At 28.9% G+C, this 23,947-nt stretch overlaps 1 protein-coding gene across 5 annotated transcripts in view; it reads right to left on the reverse strand.

The window, feature by feature from the left end:
- LOC111679046 (MOXD1 homolog 2) overlaps positions 1-23,947 on the reverse strand; it is a 73,201-nt gene that overhangs the window by 43,048 nt on the left and 6,206 nt on the right. For all 5 annotated transcript variants that reach the window (XR_006941031.1, XM_046951964.1, XM_046951961.1 and 2 more), the window contains one exon: positions 8,134-10,542. Coding sequence is in view for 4 of the 5 variants with exons in the window: in XM_046951964.1 (XP_046807920.1) it covers positions 8,134-8,478 (345 nt within the window). In the remaining variant the exon portion in view is untranslated. The remainder of the gene's footprint in view (positions 1-8,133; positions 10,543-23,947) is intronic.

Raw genomic sequence — 23,947 nt, forward strand, 5'->3', positions numbered from 1 at the left:
GTGTTTTGTTTCTGTATTTTACAGTTAAAGTTTTTAAATACATATTTGTATAATCTGAATTATTCATTTAACTTCGATTAGGAAGGCGAAGCTCCCTTTATATATGCTAATTAGGTTTAATGAGAGTATTGTATTTTTAAGTTTTACGAACAAAATTGAAAAATTTAAAATAAATTTAAATAAAAACGAAGTAAGAAATTATAGTCAGACGAGGCCGACCATGTAATACCCTACACCTGTTAAAAAAATTAAATGGGCTAGAGTCAAATGAGGTCCTATAACTATAAAATTCATGAGAGTCATCCAGGCTAGTATAGAATTTGGTTTTGCAGCTTTTTGTCGAGATTCGAGTAAATTTTACATAATTATGAACTTAAAAGCATAAAGTATGGAGGAAAGGTGAACAAATGGACCAATCCTAACCATATAGGCTTCGTCCCTGGGACAATAGTTTGATTACAAATCGACTCAGACAATGATTATTAGCCGATTGGTATACTTTAAGGTGGATATAGGACCAATATTGTTGTGCGTTACAAACATCAGCACAAACCCAATTTACTCTTTCCACTAAAGTGGTGTATAATAAAATTATTTTTTTTTTGAATTTTTTTAAAAATCGATGCCAAAATTCTAAAATTTGTCTGAAACGTGTAAATATATCATCCATGAGTCCATACGACGCACCTACTCTGTAGAACTACAATCTGTTATTGAAATTTACAAAAACGGTATTTCGTAGCTTTCAGCACTTATAAGTCTTTAACTTAAACTTAAGACAACAAACATGGTTTAAGAATTAGAAATATACAAAAATTAGAATTTTGTAAGGCAGTGAGGAAAGCAGTAGTTATATTTATTGCTTCAAAATCAAGATTATTTAATATGTGTATATTTTATCGGAAAACATATGTTTGAAAAAAGTTTTGTACCATTTTTGAAGTTTGAAAATATTTTTTGCAAAGTATTTCATAAAGGCAGCGTACAATTAAGTAATTGATTTTAAAACCTTGTCTATTCAAGAGTAAAACGCAAGTTTTAAAAAATCCGTAAGCAATTGTCAATGTTATTGAGATTTTGCTTAATACAGAGTTGTTTTAAATCTGATTTATGTTTAAAAATATAGTTATAGGAAAAAATTTCAAAATTAACTTTTTTTCTTATAAATATATAACGTTACATGCAAACGTTAACTTTGAGCTACAATTTCTTAAAAACTACACAAAACATGTAAATATTTTAGATATGAACTAATAAAAACGTTTTCTTCACAAAATTAAAAAATATTTACATTTCCTACATCGACTTGAAACCATTTTTGCAAAGTTTGCGGAGTATACTTGTTATTTTTTTATAAATATCACTCATACGTTGAAAAAGTTTATAAAAATTAACGATTTTTATATAAGTGACTAAAAAACATTTTTATTTGGAGATCAAGACTCTTCAAAATTATGAAATATTATTATTATTTCATGATCTATAAAGGTTATTAAAATCGCTTATTATGCAACTTGGGCTATTTGGTATTATCATAATTTGGTTAAGAATAGTTTTGGATACCTCTCGTCGAGCTGTACTGTATTATTTTTTCATTGCACTAATATTTTCATATATTAATGTAGATTGTATTGATAGCAAATTTGTCATATTTGTTAATATATACTTATACACTGTTTTGGAAAAATTTCGGACAAAAGGACTTCGCCAATCTTAATAGTTTGTCTTTCAAATACATGAAATATTTTATAATTTAAATGAATTTAATGTAAAGTAAAAGCATTAAGCTTTTAAATCCTTTCCTAGAAAAGTTTAATTGGGAAAATGAAAAATTTTAAGTACATATTTTTAAATTTTAAGTGCATAATTAATGCACATTAAGCACTTTTTAGAGAATATTTTTGGTTGCTGTGGTCATTATATTACATATGTTCGTTGTTAACGCCACTGTAAAAATACCTATGATTTTTTATACCATCTGGTTTTTCAGCAAAATCGATCTTCATTTTCGCATAAACCACATACAAGTTGTTTTTAACGTTACTGTTTGAAAATTGTAGTAATATGTATTTAAGTGAACATTAGTGAACGATTATATTTTTCACCATCCTGTTAGTGGAGAAAAAAAATTGTACTAAGCTGTAAAAAAGGGTTTTTACCATCACTAAATTAATATTACTTAGTGAATCTGCAATTTTTCAACTCACCAGTGATATTGAAAAATTCTGCCCTATCATTAAAATTTAAAGGAAACTGCAAATTTATATATTTATGGATTTTCAGAAGTGAATCTTCTAAAAAATTATGTACAGATCTGGAAAAAAATCAGAATATTGAAAATTGGTTTTATTTATTTTTTTTTAAAAATCAAAAGTGTAAAAATTTATTTATTAAAAACAATTATGATAATTACTATTCACTACTTTTTTCTGGATATTTTTGTTATTTCAGTACTCAATTAAGGTGAAATAAAATTAGTGCAAAAATTACGTCACAAAATAAAGTATAGTATTAAGTATTTCAATATAAGGAGTGAGATCGAAAAATTCTTAACACACGTTTTTCATTACATTTTTCAACCAAAGTATTATTTGATTTTTTTATCAAGTTACCTTTGGAAAACATGTCAGTTATTATTTCTAATGTCAATTATATTAATTTTTTGTTAATCTGATTAAAAGGAGTGACCAGAAAAAAGTGCGTACTGAAATTATTAAATATTTTCAACTAAACCCAACTTGGTCTTACAAAAAGTTGGCCAAGCATACAAAGGTCTGCCGTCAAACTGTTTCCAATGTTATTAAACAGTACCGGGAGAACTTGTCAGTTGATAGAAAACCTGGTTCAGGTAGAAGGAATAGTCCACATGATGTTTCTAAAGCCAAAAAATAGAACGCATTTTCAAAAGAGCTCCCAACACATCCGGTAGGAAAGCAGCTCGGTTAGCTCAGTGTTCGGACTATTTGGTACGAAAAGTTAAAGCTAATGCAGGTTTAAAAACATACAAGGCTCAAAAAGTTCCTGACAGGAACGCTGCTAAAAATTTAGAGGCCAAAAACAGAGCACGGAAATTGAAGTCAAGTTTTATAAAAAAATATTCTTGCTGCATAATGGATGACGAAACTTATGTTCTGGCAGATTTTTCGCAACTTCCAGGTCAAAAGTTTCATGTTGCTGATGCTCGAGGGAATGTTGAAGAAAAGTTTAGGACCCAAAAGCAGACAAAATTTCCCAGAAAGTTCTTGGTATGGCAAGCAAATATGCAGTTGCGGCAAAAGAAGCCAATCATTTGTTATAACGGGCTCTATAAATACCGAAATTTACATCAAGGAATGTTTACAAAAAAGGCTGCTTCCATTCATAAGACTTCATAATGTGTCCACTTATTTTTGGCCTGACTTGGCATCCTGTCACTATGGTAAACAAGCCCTTGAGTGGTACAAGAACAATAATGTGGTATTTGTACCAAGAGAGGCAAATCCTCCAAACTGTCCGGAGCTAAGGCCAGTGGAGAGATATTGGGCTCTTGTTAAAAGAGAATTGAAGAGTACAAAAAAGGTGTCCAAAAGTGTGGTAGATTTAAAACGGAGATGGACTACATGTTCGAGCAAAGTGACAGAAAGCACTATAAAAACGTTAATGGAAGGGTTTCCGAAAAGGGTTCAAAATTTCATCACTAGTGATTAAAACTATAAAAATATTTTTTTTGTAAATTGTAATAATAATTTGAATCAAATAAAAAAAAATAAAGCTGTAAGTTTAGTGGTTTCTTTTTTATAAACATATATGTATGTTAAGAATTTTTCGATCTCACTCCTTATATATATGGTTTATTGATATTAACAAAATTTATGAAAATTTTACCTATTTGAATATAATTACTTTACAATGAAATATTTTTTACACAATAACTTGGAAAAAATTCACTTTTAGATCCGAAATCTTGAAATTTGTTTCGATTAGCCTCGGAAATAAATAGTAGAACTGTTTTCATCATTTCTACGAATTTTTTTCCACTTAAGACCCCGGACTTCGGATCTAACGGTTATAGGAACTGCCAAACGACACATTAGGAGTTGAATTTTTAAGAGTCGTTATTTTGATATTAATGTGATATGCTTAGATTTTGCAATTTTGAACACAGTATGTTCTTATAATCCGTAATTTTAGTCCGATATCTTACGACTTCCAAAATATACTTGAACATTTTTATAATTACATTTATTTCCTTTAATTTAAACAGGGGTTTGCAAATCCTCCGATTTCCAAAGTATAAAAAATGTTACTAATCACACCTTGCCATACCCTGAGAATAACCATGTTTTATGGATCGGACTTTTTTTAACTCTAGAAACAAATTAAGATGTATCCGTGTTCAAAATTGTTCGTTTCTAATTTACTATAAAAGTGTGTAATGGAATATTAGAATCAAAAAACTTTTTTTAATTAATCGATACTAGTACAAATATCTCAAAATCTCATAATAATATTAACCTAATGTTTATAGGAGAGCAATCCATTGACTGTATACGATTTGATAGTTAGAATCTAAGATTCGGCATAGTCGAATACAACACTCCTACTTCTTGTACGATTTTTTTTCTGTTAACCAAAAATGTTACTCAAAAAAGTGCGTCATGTGCGACATCATCCTAAAACGTGTTTATGCAAATTTTTTGTGAATGAAACTTAATACATTAAATTGAATGGAATACTTTAAATAAAATTAAGTCCATATTCGGGAATTCATTGCACTTCATTTGTTGATTAACGCTCTATATTTCTTGTTTTAGGCGATTCGTATAGTTTGGCTCTTAAATCTAATTAAAATGAACCTAAGACTAGTTTGATGGAAAATTAAGTTCAGTAATAATTTAATACTTTTGTCTTAAATTAATAAACTTTTCTTCAGACTCTGTATATGGCCTGCTTTATAGATAGCATGCAAAATAGTCATTAATGCCTCATAAAAATAAGTTTTCATATTTTTATAAAAACTTGACTCATATTATCATATTATTGGTGTTCGTAGTAGGCTTTGATTTGGAACGTTAATCAACAAAAGTCATTTTGTTAACATACAAACAAAATTACAGAAAAATAACCATTAAACTAATAATATTTACTCTTACATGGACCTTTTTATAGGAGCTATGACCCATAATGAACCGATCCGAAAAAATAATAGTAGAATGTTTTATATGTACACAAAACATAATAACATAAATATGTATGTTTAAGTAATTTTAGGAAGTGGACGTTATATGGAAGCTATGACCAATAATGGTATGATTTATATATTCTCAAAACAGTAGAATGATTTATATATTCTCAAAATATATTCAAGTCGAATTTTATGGATATGGGAGCTGTGATCAATTGTGGTTCGTTACATATCTACATTTGTCGAATGATTTCCGTTCCTATTATATTACATGTTCAAAATTTTATGTTGATAATTTATATTTTAAAACAATTGTTTAGACTTTTAATATACATGATATCAGGCATAAAAAAATTAAGATCAAAATTCATCGAGTCATCCATTGTACTTTCTAAAAAACTACTTAAAAATTGGGGAAAACTGATTTTTTTGAGGTAAACTAACCTTATATTAAACTGTTAGGACTACAATGATTATTTTTAATGAATTTTCATTGTTTAGTTTTACCGTGAGCATGTTGGAGGCACACAGACTCAGAATTCACAAGGACCCAGAATATATATACTTTGTTAGGTTAATATTTGCTAATTTTAATACGTTCTACAACAGTTTGTTAAAGCTTCTTAGTTCCGTTTTTAGTGTTCTATTTAAAGGCGTAAGAATTTATATGTTTTTTATATGTATTAAACGTAAAAGCACATTTTGTAAGATGGAGGGTTTGTATGATTCAGCACATAATAATTTTATTTTGGTTAACGACCAAACAATGCTGATGTTTTGGAATAGACATGACTTTGGAAATTATTAATACTTTGTTGTTTGTCCTTTAATGTTTTATATCTAGTTGGATGGAAAAAATTTTCCCTAAAGGATTAGGTTGGCGAAATGTTGAGAAAATGTAACTTTTAATTTTTAAATAAATAAAAAGTACTATTATTAACTCAATTTTTCTCTTTTTAATCGGTACCTACGGTAACACCAGTTAGTCTTATTTAAACAACAGATATATATCTTTTGGGCAATGCTTATGTGCATACATTCTTAAGGAATCAAACAAAGAATTGTACTAGCATATGTTCATTAATCAAAAAACGATTAATTAAACATTTGTACACATATGTACATGAACAAATGTTTTCAAAATACAACAATTTAACGATATCCATATCGTCGTTGCACCGATAAAAGTAGGTATTTGCTTTTTGTCAGGTTTTAAAGAGAGCAAAAATTGTTTTATTTCGTAATTTCAAGAATTACATTTGAATTATACGTTTGCGCGAACCCTGTTGTAAACATATACTAGTGTCTATCCATATGCATAGTGAAAAAATCGTCAAAATCGTCAAAACTATTTGCTGCCGATAATAAATAAAATTGATGATATTTCTACGATTTTTCTATTCTTTAGTTTAACTACCGAGATTATATTATTTGACAAATATTCTTTCAATATTCTTTTAAAATATGTGATATGGGATATATTTTTATATTACTATTTTTTTTTTTTTTTTTTTTTTGAAAAATTAACCCAAAATCATTTTCTTTTCTTTTAAATGTTTAATAAAAAAAATTAAATGTTTGAAAATGAATTTTTTTTTTCCAAAAAACGCATACACAAATTTGGATATTTCATTACGAAAAACTGCCTTAAAATTGGAGTCACTTTTCATTTTAACTGTGATTCAATATTTCACAAATTTTTGGGTTAATTTAAAAAAATTGTGCCTTTATTTCATAATTCATTGTCCTAAAACTGGGGCTACTTTACATTTTTGTCTTTGCGGCTGAATTGTTTTTTTAATATTCAGAATTTTTTTCATAAGAATTTTTACTAAATTAAAAATATAAAAGTAAGGCATATATTATGATCTAAAAAACTCAATTATGCTATTAAACTCAAAAAATTGTTTTCTGAGTCGATTTAGCTATGTCCGTCTTTCTGGCTGTCCATGTTAACCTTGTGCGCATGGTACAATTGGCCCATGGACGAAGCTTATTGAAAATGGTTAAAATCGTTTCATGTTTTCGCCTAGCCCCAATAAAACCGTACCCCCGTATACGGCCTTTGGGCTTATAATTAAGTTAAAAGATTTATTGCCAACAACAGTCAACAAAACTTAGTTTTATAGAACACTTTTAATGATACTACGGTTTTTTGTAATGATCGGGCCTCATTTAATAAAAAAGGAGCCACACCCACGTACAAAATAAACATTAAAAGTCGCATATCTCAGTATATGTAACAACTACAACTCCGTCCGTAACAAAATTTGCGGAATAGATATAATGGGTGGTAAAGCTATAGTAGTTGTGGCACCTTCCTTATTAAGAAAATATTATATCATTATATCTGAGAAATCCCCATATGATTTAAATAGAAACATTTGTAAATCTGGGAAACAAATTTTACATGCAGAACTTTGACATTAATGTGAACATTTAGAAGAATTGAGGGATTGACACCTTCCATATGAATTAATGATATTTTTTAAAGGTTACATTAAAATCTTAATTAACTTTTGGAAAAAAAGATCAATGGATCAAAAATTTGCATGGCTAATTTGAAATTTGAAATTTTTATTACACATATCTGATTTCGTTTTTTAAACTTGTACTTTATATGAAAAATACCATCGTAATGTCTAAATAAGATATCTTCACAAAATTTGGTGAGTAGATATATAACCAATAAAGGCATTAAATTGTAAAATAAAAAATTTCTTAAATTTTCACATAACAGATTTTGTCGGAGCAACGACGATATGTATATTGTTAATAATATTATTTTAACCATGAATCCGTTTAGCAAATAATTATGTAACATTTTATGACCACAACGAGAGAAAGTGTGAGTGTTAAGCACAAAATCCACGAATGTTGTAATGAAAAGCTGCTCTATTTCTTAAAAGGTTACGACAAATAGCGAGTATATATGAATATGTGGAAAATAAATATAAAAAACAACTTACCTGAAAATATGTTTGGCCTCTGTCAACCCAACCAATGGCCATATCAGAGCCAGCAATATTACCATCGGGTGAAAATCCGAAACCTACATAGCCCAGTGTACGTGCTTGTATTTCAAATGTTATATCTTGATTAATGATTTTCCATAAAATACGAAAATCCTCATTCAAATCGACTGCATGATCCCAACTTAAAACTTCCTCGGCCACTGCCAATGGCGTAGCATTAGCTGACGTCGAGACAAAGTTCTCCAGCAGGCAGCTAACAAGTACAAAGCAGGATATAAAACATGTGATTAACGATGACAGCGATAAACTCGTATATTTCACTTCCGTCGGTGTGGTCATTATGTGATACAAACTGGCTAACGGCCGACCTCGCCTGTCTGTGTGTTTTCCGACTGTACAACGTTTGTTTAGTAGGTGTATAGTGATTAGATTGCTTTTGTTTGCTAGTTGGTATTGCTTAGATGGCAATTGGAAGTGTCTCACATATATTTCGTTGAACCTGCTGCTGTCGTATTTCACCAAATATTTTAGTTTTTTCTATGTTTTTGTTTTGTTTTTATTTGTCTGGGTGCGTACAATCTAAATGGTGTGCGAAATTTACTTGTGTGTGCGAGCTTGTTTTTCCATCAGATTTAGTTGCCTTTAATTAATAGTTTAGGTTGACCAGCCTCTTTAGGCAGAAGACGTAAAGGACTTAACTCGACATTTATTGCTCGTAAAGCCTCTTTAGCAAGCACCAAATAGTAAAATTACAAATAGAATGAACTATTGTTTGCTCTTCTGCTCCCTACAAACATATACGTACGCACACACATATAAGTACAAATGAATGGAGAAATGTATTTGCACACAAGTGGGTTAGTAATTTCAATACTTGAATGTGTGTGTTTGTGCGTTTTTCCTTGCGTATGTTTGTTTATATGAATGTTGGAGATTTTAAATGTTTCAATGAATAACATTCATGCGATACGGTACGTTTGGGTATTTGGGTATAAAGCAGTTTGTTGAAACATACGTAAAATTTACACACTATCAAACAAATGGCTATTTGTCCGTCCGTACGTCCAACCATTCAATTATTCACACACATACATACATACATACATATAACATTCAATGATTTACTTTTGTGTACGTAGGTTTGTAAGAAAAATGTGCGTATAAATCACACTTTATATGGGATCCAAGGCAATTGGGTACGAAACTTTTATATAACTGAATGACTGTGTGGCTGACTGGTTGGTCCGCTATATGACTGACTACTGGCTTAACGTCGTTTTTATGTAGTTGTGTAGTGTTAAAAAACAATTTTCCTTCTCGTTGGCCTTGTACTTATTGTTCTGTTCTCTATCATTCCTTAACATCCACACTATATATGTGTTATCTACCAAATACTCGTTTTAAGGAGCAAAGTATACAACAATACAATTTTAAGTGTCTGTAGTTTTTGGGCACATTCACGTCCGCACATACGGCCCGACAGACAGACAGACAAACAAACAGACACGTTTAAACTTAAACAAACTGTTTTACAAAACAGAAATATGAATTTTCATATGAATGTAGAAAGTTTTTCTATTTGTTGTTTCGATTGGTGTTGGTTTATTATTTTATATTTGTATTGAAGTTGTTAAAAAAGGAAAACTTCAGTGATATCACAGCGTTCGGCTCACAGCTCTTAAATATGCAGAGTACTTGTTCATAAAAATAAAGAGACAAAAAAAGTTTTATTTTTGTTTTCGTAACCTTTTCCCACTGGCTCGTTGGTTGGCTGGCTGGCAGATTTGTATACATTTATGGTTTTATGATCCTTTATCCAGTGTTCAATACTGGTGTGGTGTACGATTGCTTCCTTTTTTACTTTTTTATTTGGTTTGGTATTTTATTTATTTGTTTTTATTTTTTATTTTCTTTTTTTACAGATTACAAATACATTCTATATTATTTAAAACAACACAAATAAAGGAATTCAAGCCAAAAAACAAGGCAGAGCATATACTCGTTGATCGTTCTTATTTATGGATTTTGTTTGCCATAACTTTTGTATTTATATCTGGATACAATTTAAATACATACATATATAATATGTTCATGTGTATGCGTTTATATATACGTCAGGCAAGAATCGCTTGTAGTTGCCGTTGAATTTGTAGTTATAGTTGATGATAATGTTTTTAACTGGTACTGTTTCTGTTCGGTGGCCATCGTCATCCTTATATGTACATATACAAATGAATGTATTTCCTTTCTTTGTTTATGTTGCGCGTTGTACTTTTTCGTTCCTATAAATCATATTGTATGTTCACTTTCGGTTATTTTAATTATCAGACAATATTCATAGATTGCATTTCTTTGTGGTTGTTGTATTTTTTTCCAACTCGTGTATTGATTGCTCCTTTATTGCTGCAAAAAACAACACAACAAACACATATAAATAAATTGAATATTGTTTACGTATATATACAAATATACATACGTGTGTGTATATAAACACATTGAAATTAATAAAACCAAAATTACAAATATTTACATATTTATTTGTATTTATATTTTGGGATTTATGTATATGTAGAACGGTTTATGATAACTCAATAAATTTTATTGTGAATGAGGTAAGGTAATAATTATATTATTTCAAAATAAATTTTTTCTTAAAAAATGTACCTTACTATGGAGCAAAAAAACTTTTTTTATTTATTTATTACCCCACTGAATATTGAAAATAAATTAATAAACAACTTCTGAGACAGAAAGGAATAGAATATCCATATATATCTTATCTATATATATAAAAATTAATGTGTGTTTGTTTGTATGTTTGAACGTTATAGATTTTTACAGCGTATGTCTACTTTTTTATGAAATTTCGACTGGGCGAAGAGCCACGCCCATATAAAGAATATATAAAATTCGTATATTTGAAAAATATAACAGTTAAACTCCCTGAATTTGTCGGAGCCACTTTAGTGTCAATATGATTATTTAGGATAAAAAGTGGGCGGACTAGCAATAGGGAGCGTGACACCTCCCATATAAATTAAATACAAAAATTAGTTTATATTGAAAACTAGTATAGTAATAATCTTAAAATTTTGCACAAATAACATTAACATCCATGTAAACATTTAAAGTAATAAATTGGCGGAATACCCATGAGGGGAGTGGCATTTACGAATTTGACAATTAGCTGAACATTTAGAGCGGATGGATTTCCAATGGGATACTTGTTAGCTTGCATATAAATTGAATACAAAATTTCGTTTTGGAGGAAAAAGGGTGGACTTTCATCTGGTGAGCCCTCATATGAATTAAATCTAAAAATTCGTATATCTAAAAAATTATAATTTATATTTGGGTAGTATTCGAGGATTTTAATGAAGTAGTCGTATTTCCCAAAAATTAAGTCAGGATTTTCCATCGCAGGTGGGGAACTGAGGACCATTCGAAAAAAATATATATTTTTTTATTTTTCCAATGTTCAGTTCATTAATACGCATCGATTGAGAAGTATTCATACATCAAATTCTTAAAAATGCCATTCCTCGGGACACTCTAATGTGCATTTCATTTATACCTTCCACCACCATCAGTGATGATAGAGGGTATATATAACTTTGTCATTCCGTGTTTAAAACACACGGCAAAGTATATATATTCTGGTTCCTTATCAAATTCGGAGTCGATTAAACTATGTCCGTCTGTCTGCGTAAAACACGCTTACGATAAAACGAAGCAATATAATTTAACCAAATTCACCCAATATGTTCTTCATTTTCCTAATCTGTTTGGTATTGAAAATGAATGAGAATCGGTTCACATCGGGAAAAGTTATGAATCAAAATTTAAAGCAACCTCGAAAAAAATTAGCATTTTTTAAATATTCTAATGCATTTTTCTCGAAAACAATACAAGATAATTCCATAAAAATCGCCATACATTCGTTTCTACTTAATCCACAATTTCATATACCCATACAAAAGTACATATTTCCGGATAATGGGTTCTTTGTTAACAACTTCCGTCGTAATGTCGACGGAAATCTTATGTCAATAGAATTTATTCAGAGAAAAAAATTTTCTGGATCGGTCCCCTCCCAAAAATCATTTAAACGCGCATAACTTCTTACTAAATTAAGATATCCATATAAAATTTGGTATAAGTATTGCTCATATGCATATAAATATTACTGTGAAAGTTTCTTCTGATCGGACTATAATTGGTCATAGCTCACATACAAGGTCCCCTCATAAATATCGCTTAAAAACGGAAAACTCATGATTAAATTAAAATATTCATGTAAAATATATACTAAATTAAGATATACATATAAAATTTGGCATAAGTATTGCTCATATACAAATAATAATAAGTAATACTGTGAAATTGTTTTCCTATCGGCCCATAATTGATCATAGCTCCCACACAAGGTCCCTTTAAGAAAAACACTTAAAGGCGCATAAATCATTACAAAATAGTGATACCCATAAAATATTTGACATAAATACTATTTTTATACACATAAATGTTATTTCAAATTATTTTCACGATAAGTCTATCCTTGGTCATAGCTCACATACAAGATTCCTTCCCGAAAATTTCAAAAAACGCACATAACTTATTACCAAGTATTGATATCCATACATTTAGCAAAAATATTACTCTTATATACATCAATTACACCATAAAATTGTTTTGCGATCAGTCCATATTTGGTCATAGCTCTCATACTAAGTCCCCTCCAGAAAATCACTTAGATTCACAATATTAATTACCAAATTATGATACAGATACAAAATTTTGAAATTTAGTCTTTATATAAATAATAGGACATAGCTCGGTGTGAGTATATCTTAACGCCTTTACGACAGAAATAAGTCGAATTTCATCGACTCAAAAAATAAATTTAACACTCATTACTGACCCAAAAATGCGAGTATAGCTACGAAATTCAGTAAAGTGAGTTTCTTATGAACTTTACCGAATTCTTTTTAGCCCATGATGACCCTACTCTCCCATATAAGATCCCCTTCTGAAAATAACTTTAACACTCATTACTGGCTTAAAAATATGATATAGTGACGAAATTCCACAAAAACAAATTTTATAACAGCCAAAATCTCTTTACCAAATTTAGTGAGGACCGGTCCATAATTGACCCTACCGCCTATACAAGGTCCCTTTCGAAAAAATTAATTTATGGCTTATTACTGGCTAAAAAATAGGAATATAGGAATAAACTTTTGCACTATTAAGTTCCAAGCAAACCAAAATCAATTTACCAATTTATGTGGATAGGTCCATAATTGACCCTATCTCCCTATTGGGTCCCCTTTTGAAAATGGCTTTAACGCTCATTACTGGCTTAAAAGTACGTAAGTTTTTTACGAGCTAAAATCTCTGCACCAATTTTTTTTCGATTGGCTCATCGGCTCCCCATATAAGGTCCTTTTCTGAAAATGACTATAACGTTCATTACTGGATTAAAATTGGAATAAGGTGACGAAATTTGATACACATAATTTTTATGCGGGCCAAAATCTCTACCCCCTTTAGAAAATTACATTGACGCTAACTACTGTCATAAAAATGCGAGTACTGAGGTGATATTTAATGTAAACAAGTTCTATATGAACCAAAATCTCAAAGTCTACAAAAAGTTATGAGAATAGGACAATAATTCACCATACCTTCTTATAAGATCCTCTTTAGAAAATTTGATAAATAAAATTCCGAAAATTACTAGTACAGCGAAGAAAATCGACATAAAAAGTTTATACTTAAGAACATAATTCTTCATTCCAAATTATATGAGGACTGATCTATACCTGACCTAGCCCCTATAAAAGGTTCCCTTATGAAAAGAGTTTTGGTTTTTTAAAATACGAGTATTGCGATGAAATTTGACATCAACAAGTTTTATACAAAATGAATTCTTTGTACACAATTTCACGAGTATCATAATTGATACATATAAAATTACTCATACGCTCATGGTTTAAAAATTTATCAAATATATTTTGTTTTAAAAAAATAATACTATTTATTTCATGTTCCAAATATCACCCTGATGTTTATAGGGGAGCATTCCTTTGACTGTCTATTGTAGACGTTTTGATGGTGGGTATATGAGATTCCACACAGACGAATATAAAATTCTCAATTGTTATATGTATAGATGGGTATAATGATAAAATGTAACTGCCCAGCAGTCCGCAGGTTATTACAATATTTAACATTTCAAATGTATATTATTATGTCAATAGGAAAACATAACATAAAATTAGATTAAGAATGTGGTAAGTATTGTTGCTATTCCATTATAAAATAAAATACAAAACAGTTTTTTTCTGTTTAAACCGATTTTCGGTTAGCCGATTTTAAAAAATATTAATTTTTAATACAAAATTGTTTTTGTTTTTTGTGTATCATATTTTAAAAATGTTGGATACAATATTTTAAATATTTTTTTTGTTAAACAAAAGTTAGGAAATGTTAAAAATATTTTTTATATCGTCACCTGAAATTAAAAAGGGCGTAACAACACTTTTGAAAAAATTTCAGGAAAGACAAAAAACTAAATAAAATGAAAACCATTGTTGCTATAAAAAAGTAATTTTTTGCAAAATTTATATCCGAACTTAAACAAGTAGGAAAGTATAGTCGGGCATGGCCAACCATATGATACCCTACACCATGAGTATATTTTTACAATTTTTACTTTTATAAAATTTTTATTTTTATGTTGAATATTACCATAATTCCAAAATATTTAAGCCATTTATTGATAAAAAACTAAAATTTCTAAATGAGGCTTTATATAGGTCAAATATGGGCCGATCCTCGGTAAATTTGGGAAAAGGATATATTTCTAAATAACAGTTACAAGTCAATTTTAGACGTTTAAGTCATTTTTTGAAGGGGGGTTTGTATGGGGGCTAGGGTCAAATATAGGCCGATCCTTACGAAAATCTGCAGTATCATTTATACTTACATAAAACATATTTGTGCCAATTTTTAGAGAGATAGCAGAATATTTGACGTAATTATAGCATAAAAAGTTCAAATCGGGAGGTACGGTTGTATGGGGGCTAGGTGAAATAATGGACCGATTTCAACCATTTTCAATAGGCTTCGTCCTTGTGCCAAAAAACATGCTTGGTCCAAATTTCATCAAATTATCTTGAAAATTGCGGCCTGTACCTTGCGCACAAGGTTTACATGGACAGCCAGCCAGCCGGACAGACGGACGGACGGACATGTCTTAATCGACTCAAAAAAAGATTCTGAATCGATCGGTATACTTTAAGGTGGGTATTGGACCGATATTTTTGTATGTTACAAACATCAGCACAAACGTATAATACCCTCCCCACTATAGTGGTGTAGGGTATAATAAACACGTTTGAATACGATTGCACCGCCAGACATTGTCTGTTGTGTTGCTTTTTAGGACTTTTGACTTTCATCTAAGACCTATAAAAGTATATGTATTCTGGATCCTCATTCGATTCTGAGACTATATGTGTGTTGAATACACGATAGAGTCCAAACGGAAACAGAAAGAGAGCTGACATAACTTGTTGAAATAAGCACCTATGGCAATACATTTCGGCATAAATTTGTTTTATAAGTAGAACCCTAAATATCTCTGTAAAATTGTTTAAAAGGATCGACCTATAACTGACCCTACCCAAAAAATTACTTTAACGAACATAACTATCCAAACGAAGCATTATTTATGAAATTCGGCATAAATATGTTTTATAGGAACCTTAATCTGTTTGTAATGTTCTATAAGGGTCGGTACATACTTTAGAAAATTACTTTAACATTCACAACTGGCTTAATAATAGCAGTGTAGTGGTAAAGTTTACCACAAACAAGATTTAAAGTAACAAATATCTCCCTAAAAGCCCTATTCCGAAAATCTGAAATCTGTCTGCATATATCAAATACAGTGGCACCTTGATTATATGTTATTCGATTATAGGGCAACATCAAATATCCGAGTTGGAAAAATAAATTTTGATTGCATCGACTTAATTTTTTTTTTAGATGGACTTAAATTTTCGTTGCATCGTTAAACCTTTTTTAACAATCATAAACAATTAGAACAAATCAAAAGCGGGAATTCTCGTAAAACGAAAATACTAAATTGAAAAATAAGAGACAAACAATATTACACGATTATTTTTAGAAATTAAAAAATATGAAATCCTTATCTACTGTTTACTGTTTTCTGACAAAATTATTTTTTTATATTTTTGAATCATTTATGAATATAAAATCCTTGAATTATTTCATTTAAATAGGTTCACTGTTTTGATTACATTAAATTAATTTTTGCAAAAACTAATGAACTAATTAGTAATATTAAAATTTTAAATAATAACATGATGTCTTATCGCAATACCTAATAGCGGATTTTTAATATATATTTTTTTCTAATATATTACGTTTCTAGCACAATAAATTTTTTAACAAAAGAATAAAATGACAAAATTCAAACGTTTTTGTAAACTGTCCAAAATCACAGTCATTTGGCAAAAAAAATAAATTGGGCAAATTCAGAATGTTATTCGCAATTGTATAAGAAAACAGTTTGAATATTAAGAGAACATAAATGGAACTACATATAGAGTCAAAACAAAAGCGGACAGAAGAGATTTCATAAAATTTGCCTCCAAGTCAAGTGATTCTGTAGAAAAAATTAGAGAAAAAGTGGATGTGACAGCTAGCCAAGCTACAATAAAATGAATTGTAAGAAATATTAAGAAATTAATAAAAGCCACTCTTAAAGAGAAATCCTCTTCAGTTTGCACGTGAACACATGGTTATAAAAAGCTATATCAACATCTTGCTTTTTGGATGAAAAAATGTTTATTTTAGGAGGTCCAGATCGATATTATATGATTTTTGAAATGAAGAGCTCTACCTGAGTCGTTTGCATAGCTGTTGAGGATATGGGATTTAGTGGGGGGCAATTTCATATTATGAAACATGTGGGCTTAAATTTCTTTCAAGTATGAATTGTAATAATTGTAATGCCATACTGGAAACCAATTTTTTACATTTTTGGATATCTTTGAAATATTGCCGTGGATATTTCAAAAATATAATGCCCCGATCCATACCGCCAGGGCTGTAAAAGGGTGGATTTGAAGCCAGAATGAAAAAATTTTGGAATGGCCTGCATCATCTTCTCACCTATTTATTAATGAAAAGGTTTCGGATATTCTTTCCCGTAATTTGTATAGGTCGGGCAGACAGTATGGCATAAAAGAAGCCTAAATTGAAGGAACTAAAAAGGCTTGGACCGTAATTTCCTTGCCATTACTTATGAATCTTTATAAGTCTTTCAATCATCATTTCGAATTTTCGGAGTTATATCAAGTAACGGCGGATATGTTCCTTAGTAAATCTTTTCTAAAACCTTGTAAAAATGTTTATAAAATAAAAAAGTTTGCAATTTCTTGTTGTTTTTGTCAATTAAAGATTACGAACCTATTCAAATTATCCAAAAAAATATTGTAGAAAAACGTAGTATTTTAGAAAAAAAAAATTATTAAAAATCGGTTATTAAGTATTGCGCTATTGTCTGTCTATCTAGTGACATATAAGTATTAATTAAAATTTTAATATAACCAATTTGTCCATTATTTTTTGCAAACTATATATAATAGGTGAACCTATTTAAGTGAGCGGGAGTTTATGTACATATTCATTTTTTAATAAATAGCAATATCTATTAAAAAACTAGCCAAAGTTGGCACCGCGAAAATCGATTATACAGAATACTTCCCTTCCAAACAATCACAGAAAATCGAGGTCCCACTGTAAATAATATTTACTTTCACTTGACGCTTGGTACAAAGGATGGCCGAATATAATACTCTTTTCTGTAAAATGTTTTTGAAAGTACGACTTTTTAAACAATTTTTTGATCCTTAACAATATTTGTCGTAAGGAATATGGAAATCTTTAATTAAATATTTCCTACAAATTTTAACAAATTATTAAAAAATTTCAAACTTCGAATCACGCTATGGAAAGTTATTATTTGTAGGTAGACGGATGAAAGTCCTGTTACCTCTGCTGATTTTAGAATTTACGTAATATCAAATAACGCTCTATTACAGATAATATTGCTAATAAATATGCTTTATTTCCGATTGATGATAATTTCTTCCTTTCCTTTTTTTCTTAATTCAAACAAAGCAAATAAATTACCAATCTGACTTGATACTGCTAGTAATTAGTGAGTTAGTTAGTTTGAAGGGAGGGTGTACATATTATACATCAAATCCAAAGAAATACACATAGGCCTCTATCGGGCCTGGTGTGCTCTCTTTTACCAGTGCCTCAGATGGGAATCGAACTCATTAACTCTGGTCTACAAGACTAAAACACTAACCTACCGGAGGCCACTACAGAATTTGGTACCTGACAAGGAAATGAAAATTGTTAAAAAAAATTAACTAACATTTCGAAAAATATGTAAGATTGTGATATTTTGTCCACTATTTTTGACAATTAGTTTTCTTTCAGGTTAGCATTATTAAAATTATAATTTCACAAGAAAGCCTTATTGAAAACTTTTGTAAAATCATTACCATTATATTATCATAAAAATATGGCGGTTTACAAAATAAGAAGTCGTTTAAAGAATTTAAACTAATAAATATTTTCGCAAATTTCTTTTTTAATAAATAAATATCAAATGACAAATATTCTAAACTGACATTTTAATCGATGGTGTCATAGAATTCAATATTTATCATTAGCAATATTTTTAATTCCTTGGTCTCTTGAAATCCGAATTAATAATTTTAATGACAGACTTAAAACTTACAAAAATATACTAAAACTAAATACTAAAGTAAAAAACATTAAAATATGCACAAAAAATTAAATATGCTCTAAAAACTAGAGAAATTTCTTGTTAAAGCAAAATCATATCGAGCCCTTTTTGCAAAATGGACGTAAGCGACTTGATTTTCGATTTTCGTTTTTTTATAGAAATCGATAATTTAGGTCTATTAGATTCATCTCTGAAAATTTCATAGCAATAGATCCAATGGTTTCAACTTTACAAGAAAAAGAAAAAAGACGTAAGTACACATTTATTTTCGGTATATGAATTTTGTAACAGCAAGGTGTCGGTTACGTCTAAATTTTCGTTTAATATATATTAAATTGATAGAAAAATTTGAACAAATTAACGTATCAAATTTGTTTGTGAATGAAATGTCACATATCTGAGATTAATTATAATAAATTCATGTAATTATCACTTTGCCATTGCAAATTATGAGCTAAACTTTATAATTTTCTATAACTTTTTATGAATTTTATTCATTCTAATTACTAATTACATTACATTCATGTTATTTACATTTAACCAAATCTTATATTTGGTTGTTAATTTGAGGATTTCGGAAGGCGGACCTGTATATTTATGAATCAATAGTCCAGAATTTACTTATTTATTCGATATAAGACGAATTGTACTACAATGTATGGATATTAATGTGGACAACAGGATGTTTTTCAGAATGGCCTTTAATGAGGTATTAGGTCAATTGTGGACCGAGGTTTAATTTGAACGCGTTATTAGTTTTAAAAACAAATGTTTTTTTGTAGAATTTCATCATACCTTTTTAATTTTTGAAAGATTTATTAACTGTAAACTTATTTTCTGTATGGAAAAAATCATTGTCTTATAGACTCTATATATGGAGGCTAGGGTCAAATATTGACTAATATCTGTAATACTTCCCAAAATAATTTACAGGTATATATAACCGACTTCTGCAAAATTTTATAGCGATTGCATATATTTTTTAATGTTTTGACTATTTCCCGGGAGGTACTTGTATTGAGGCTAAGTGAAATCATGAACCGTTAAAATCTTACAAAAAAGTATTTATTACACTATTAAATTTCAGATTTATACAAATTATATTAAGATATACACAAAAAAATAATTTTTTAAACAGAGAATTTAGACGTAACCGCCTCAACATTGTTTATATCACAAAAATTTGTCTCGGCAAAAAAGACGTAAGCGAAAAAAAATCGTATATAGCGTCAATATAAAATCGAAACAAACTGCATCCCATATTTCAGATGTAATAGTATTTATTAACGGAGTTTTGGAGTAATGCTTTGTCCTACTTCGAAGATAATTAAAAAAATGCTCTCCTGTAAAATTTTGTTTTCGTCGGTTATGTCTTTTGTTCGAAAAAGGCTCGATATAAAACGAGTATCATGCAATCATACAAATATGTATTACACATGTACGTATGATTAATATATAGTCCAATAATCACAATCATACGCCACGAAAATATGAGATCAACAAGCAGGACATATAAAACAATAAATGCTTTTTATTTAAGTTTTAGAACCTTTTCAGACTTATCTCTGTAAAATAGTTAATTGTATAATGAACAAAAAAATTACAAAATAATACTTATTTGTTTAATGAGCAAATTAAATTAATTAATTAAAACTATATATCAAAATTATTAAAACCATATTTTTGAAAAGGGCTATGTCCTATGTTAAAATAAATTTTAGGACTTCCTTAACTTTATTTTTATTACTTCATTTAATTTCATATGTGATCGTGCTGTATACATGTAAACTGATGAAAATATTCGTATTCAGAACAATACTAGCGCCGACGTCTAATGTAAAACTTGTGCGCCAGGTAAAGTTCGCAATTTTCAAGATAATTGGATGAAATTTGGCACACACTTTATTAGTTTTATTGAATTTTAAATGTCATTACCGATTTTTGTAATGATCAGGCTTCATTTGCCCCTAGCGCCCATACTAACTCCCCTTCAGAAAATGACTTAAAGGTCAAAATTCACTACCCCTACTCCCTTATGAGCCCACTTGTAGAAAATCTCTTTTGTCCACAGTAAGTAAAAACATTCCGGAAGAAATTTAAAAAAACAAATTAAATGCTTCATTCAATCCAAATTAACATAATGATTGGTATAGGGTATCTTATGGTCGGCCATGCCCGACAATACATTCATACTTGTTATTCTCTTCATATATGTAAATATTTTGAGAATAGGTTTGAATGGGTTTTAACTTTGCATCATCCTTCAGTAGTGGTAACACAATTGAAACTGAATATTGAGTTTAAGATGCTTGGGACTTTTTAAGAACATTATAATAAAATGATAAAACAATTTAACAATTTACCATATACAAATCATTAGAGTCTGAACGAACTCCAAATTTCGTTCGGTACCGAACACCGAACCCGAACTCCAGTAAATTTAAAAGTTCGGCCGAACCCGAACTTTGTTCGGTTTTCAAAGTTCAGTGAACACGAACTTTTTTCTTAAATGAAAATTAAAAAGTAACACAATAATAACATTTAAAACCAAAATATGAGCATCCGGAAGATTTTTTGAAAAGCGTCTTTAATTAGCAATTGGGTCAATTATCAACTAATTCCGAATTCCAGAGAGTGATAAATTTCTAATAACAAACCATTTCTGAAATTCATATACATATCTTAATACTTTTATTTTTGGTTTTTAAACTATTTATTGACAATGATATAATTCTTTGTAAGAGCACGCAGAGAAAAAAACATGGTTGTGGTTAAAATTATGATTGTAGTCTAAACATATTATCGTTGGTGTAACAATTTTAAAATGTCATAAATTTCACTCTGCCAAATTATATGAAATTTTGCTTCATAAAAAATTTAAGTATAATTTCATAAAAATACTAGTATTTTAAGCCTGTTATGAACGTTAGTCATTTTTTAAAGCGAACCTTTGGCCATGTCCAAATGTAAACCAATTTTGTCCATTTTGAATACAAATCAAACTGCAACAATAGTTTAGATCCTATTGGTCTTTTAAGAAACTGACTGACTGACAGACATGTCTAGATCGATTGAGAATAAGGACCTAGAAAATTTCAATGTTACAAATAAGATTAAAAATTTATAATCGAAACTAGGTAAATAAACATTTTATAAAAATTTTGGCGTTCGGTGTTCGGTCAAAATTTCGCCGAACACCGAACATTGTCTGAACCTCATTTTTTACCGAACTCCGAACCCGTACACAAATATTTGATCCCCTATTGAGTTAATAGTGCTTAAAAGGTAATCAATTGATAATATAATTTTAAAATAATTTACGCATTCTCGTATTCAGCATATACTAAGGTAAAATTGTAAACAATTTCAAAATAACATATCGGTATATGGGTATTTAAATATTTTACGAAAAACTCTAGTTAACTTTTACTAGCATTTAAAAACTTATGTATGAATAATAGTACTGCTCTTAAAATATATTTACATAGAATAAGTGTAATTTTGTTTATTTGTATGTAAAAGCTGTAAATCATATAAACAGTAAAAACTGTTTATTTAAATATAAAGGGCATGTCCTTTTTGTTTTTTTTTTTTTTTTAATTTGATTGTCATGAAATTGCTGTGGCACATCATTTATACGTACATACATATGTATATAAAACGTTGCTATAAAATTTATTGCCCTCTAGAGTACATAGTTTGGATTTCTACCACTTTGATTTATTTTCTAACTTTAGAGTTTCTGGTTAAACTGATTGAAATTGATGATTGTTTGTGTAGACCTAAAGAAACTTGTAAAAAATCAAAATATCAAAATATTCAATTGTATCGAATATTCTTTTATTATTAATCAAAAATCAGCAATTGTTTCTGATATTTACAAACGTATTAAAATATTGATAAAAAGTTTTAGAAACTCAACATATATGTAACATATAATCAAATCTTTATTAATATTTATTAATATATTAATTAAATTGAATTAAATAGAAAAATTCGTATATCTGATCAATAATTTGCGTAGCATCTCTCTAATGTAACAAATTTTATATGTTTTAAACTATTGTAGTAAGAATCTTCAAAATCGTTAAGAGGGTTTTTGTTTATATTGCTAAATTTTTATGCACAAAAAGTACCAATTTTGCTCGTTTTTCGTCGTTTTTACCCAATTTTACCCATTCTAGTCCAATTTTTGGAAAGTTATAAAGCCTATTGACGCTTCCGGACATATATCTTTCTAAATTCGAAATTTAATTTGGAACATTGTTCACTATTTTGTTTTCTCATTTAAGCTGAAGTTCAATAAGTGGGAAAATTACGCCACAAAGGTATACAGATCATTTCAATATATATATTTGGTTTAAAATTTGTGTAAATTTTATTAATATTGACCAAATATATACTGAAATGATTTGTATACTTACTTTTGTGACGTAAATTTTACATTTTAAACATAAGAACTAAATACCTAAAATATCCAAAATAGTTATGACTAATAATTATCATAATTGTTTTTAATAAATAAATGTATTACTTCTTGTTTTTTGGAAAACTAATATGCTTTTTTGAAGCATTAGTTTTGTGATTAGTATATAATATAATATAATAATAAATAAATAATATAATAAAAATAATTTACAGGTATTTGGCTTCTGCAAAATTTTATTACGATTGCTAAATAAACAACATATTTATATGTTTACAATGTAATGATTACGGAAAGTAACTCATTACATGATAAATTACAATTATTTGTAATTGTAATTTAAATTTTTACAATTACTTGAAATTACCAACAACCAATTACTGTAATTTATGTATTTTTAATTAAAATGTGTGATGATTTTCATGGAATCATATTTTATAATTTTTGCTGATTTTCAATACGTTGAAACGTTGGTGTGGTTTATATAGTCAATCGGACGGACAATCATAAGCACCAAGAAC

Source organism: Lucilia cuprina, chromosome 5, assembly GCF_022045245.1.
Source record: "Lucilia cuprina isolate Lc7/37 chromosome 5, ASM2204524v1, whole genome shotgun sequence".
Lineage (NCBI taxonomy): Eukaryota > Metazoa > Arthropoda > Insecta > Diptera > Calliphoridae > Lucilia > Lucilia cuprina.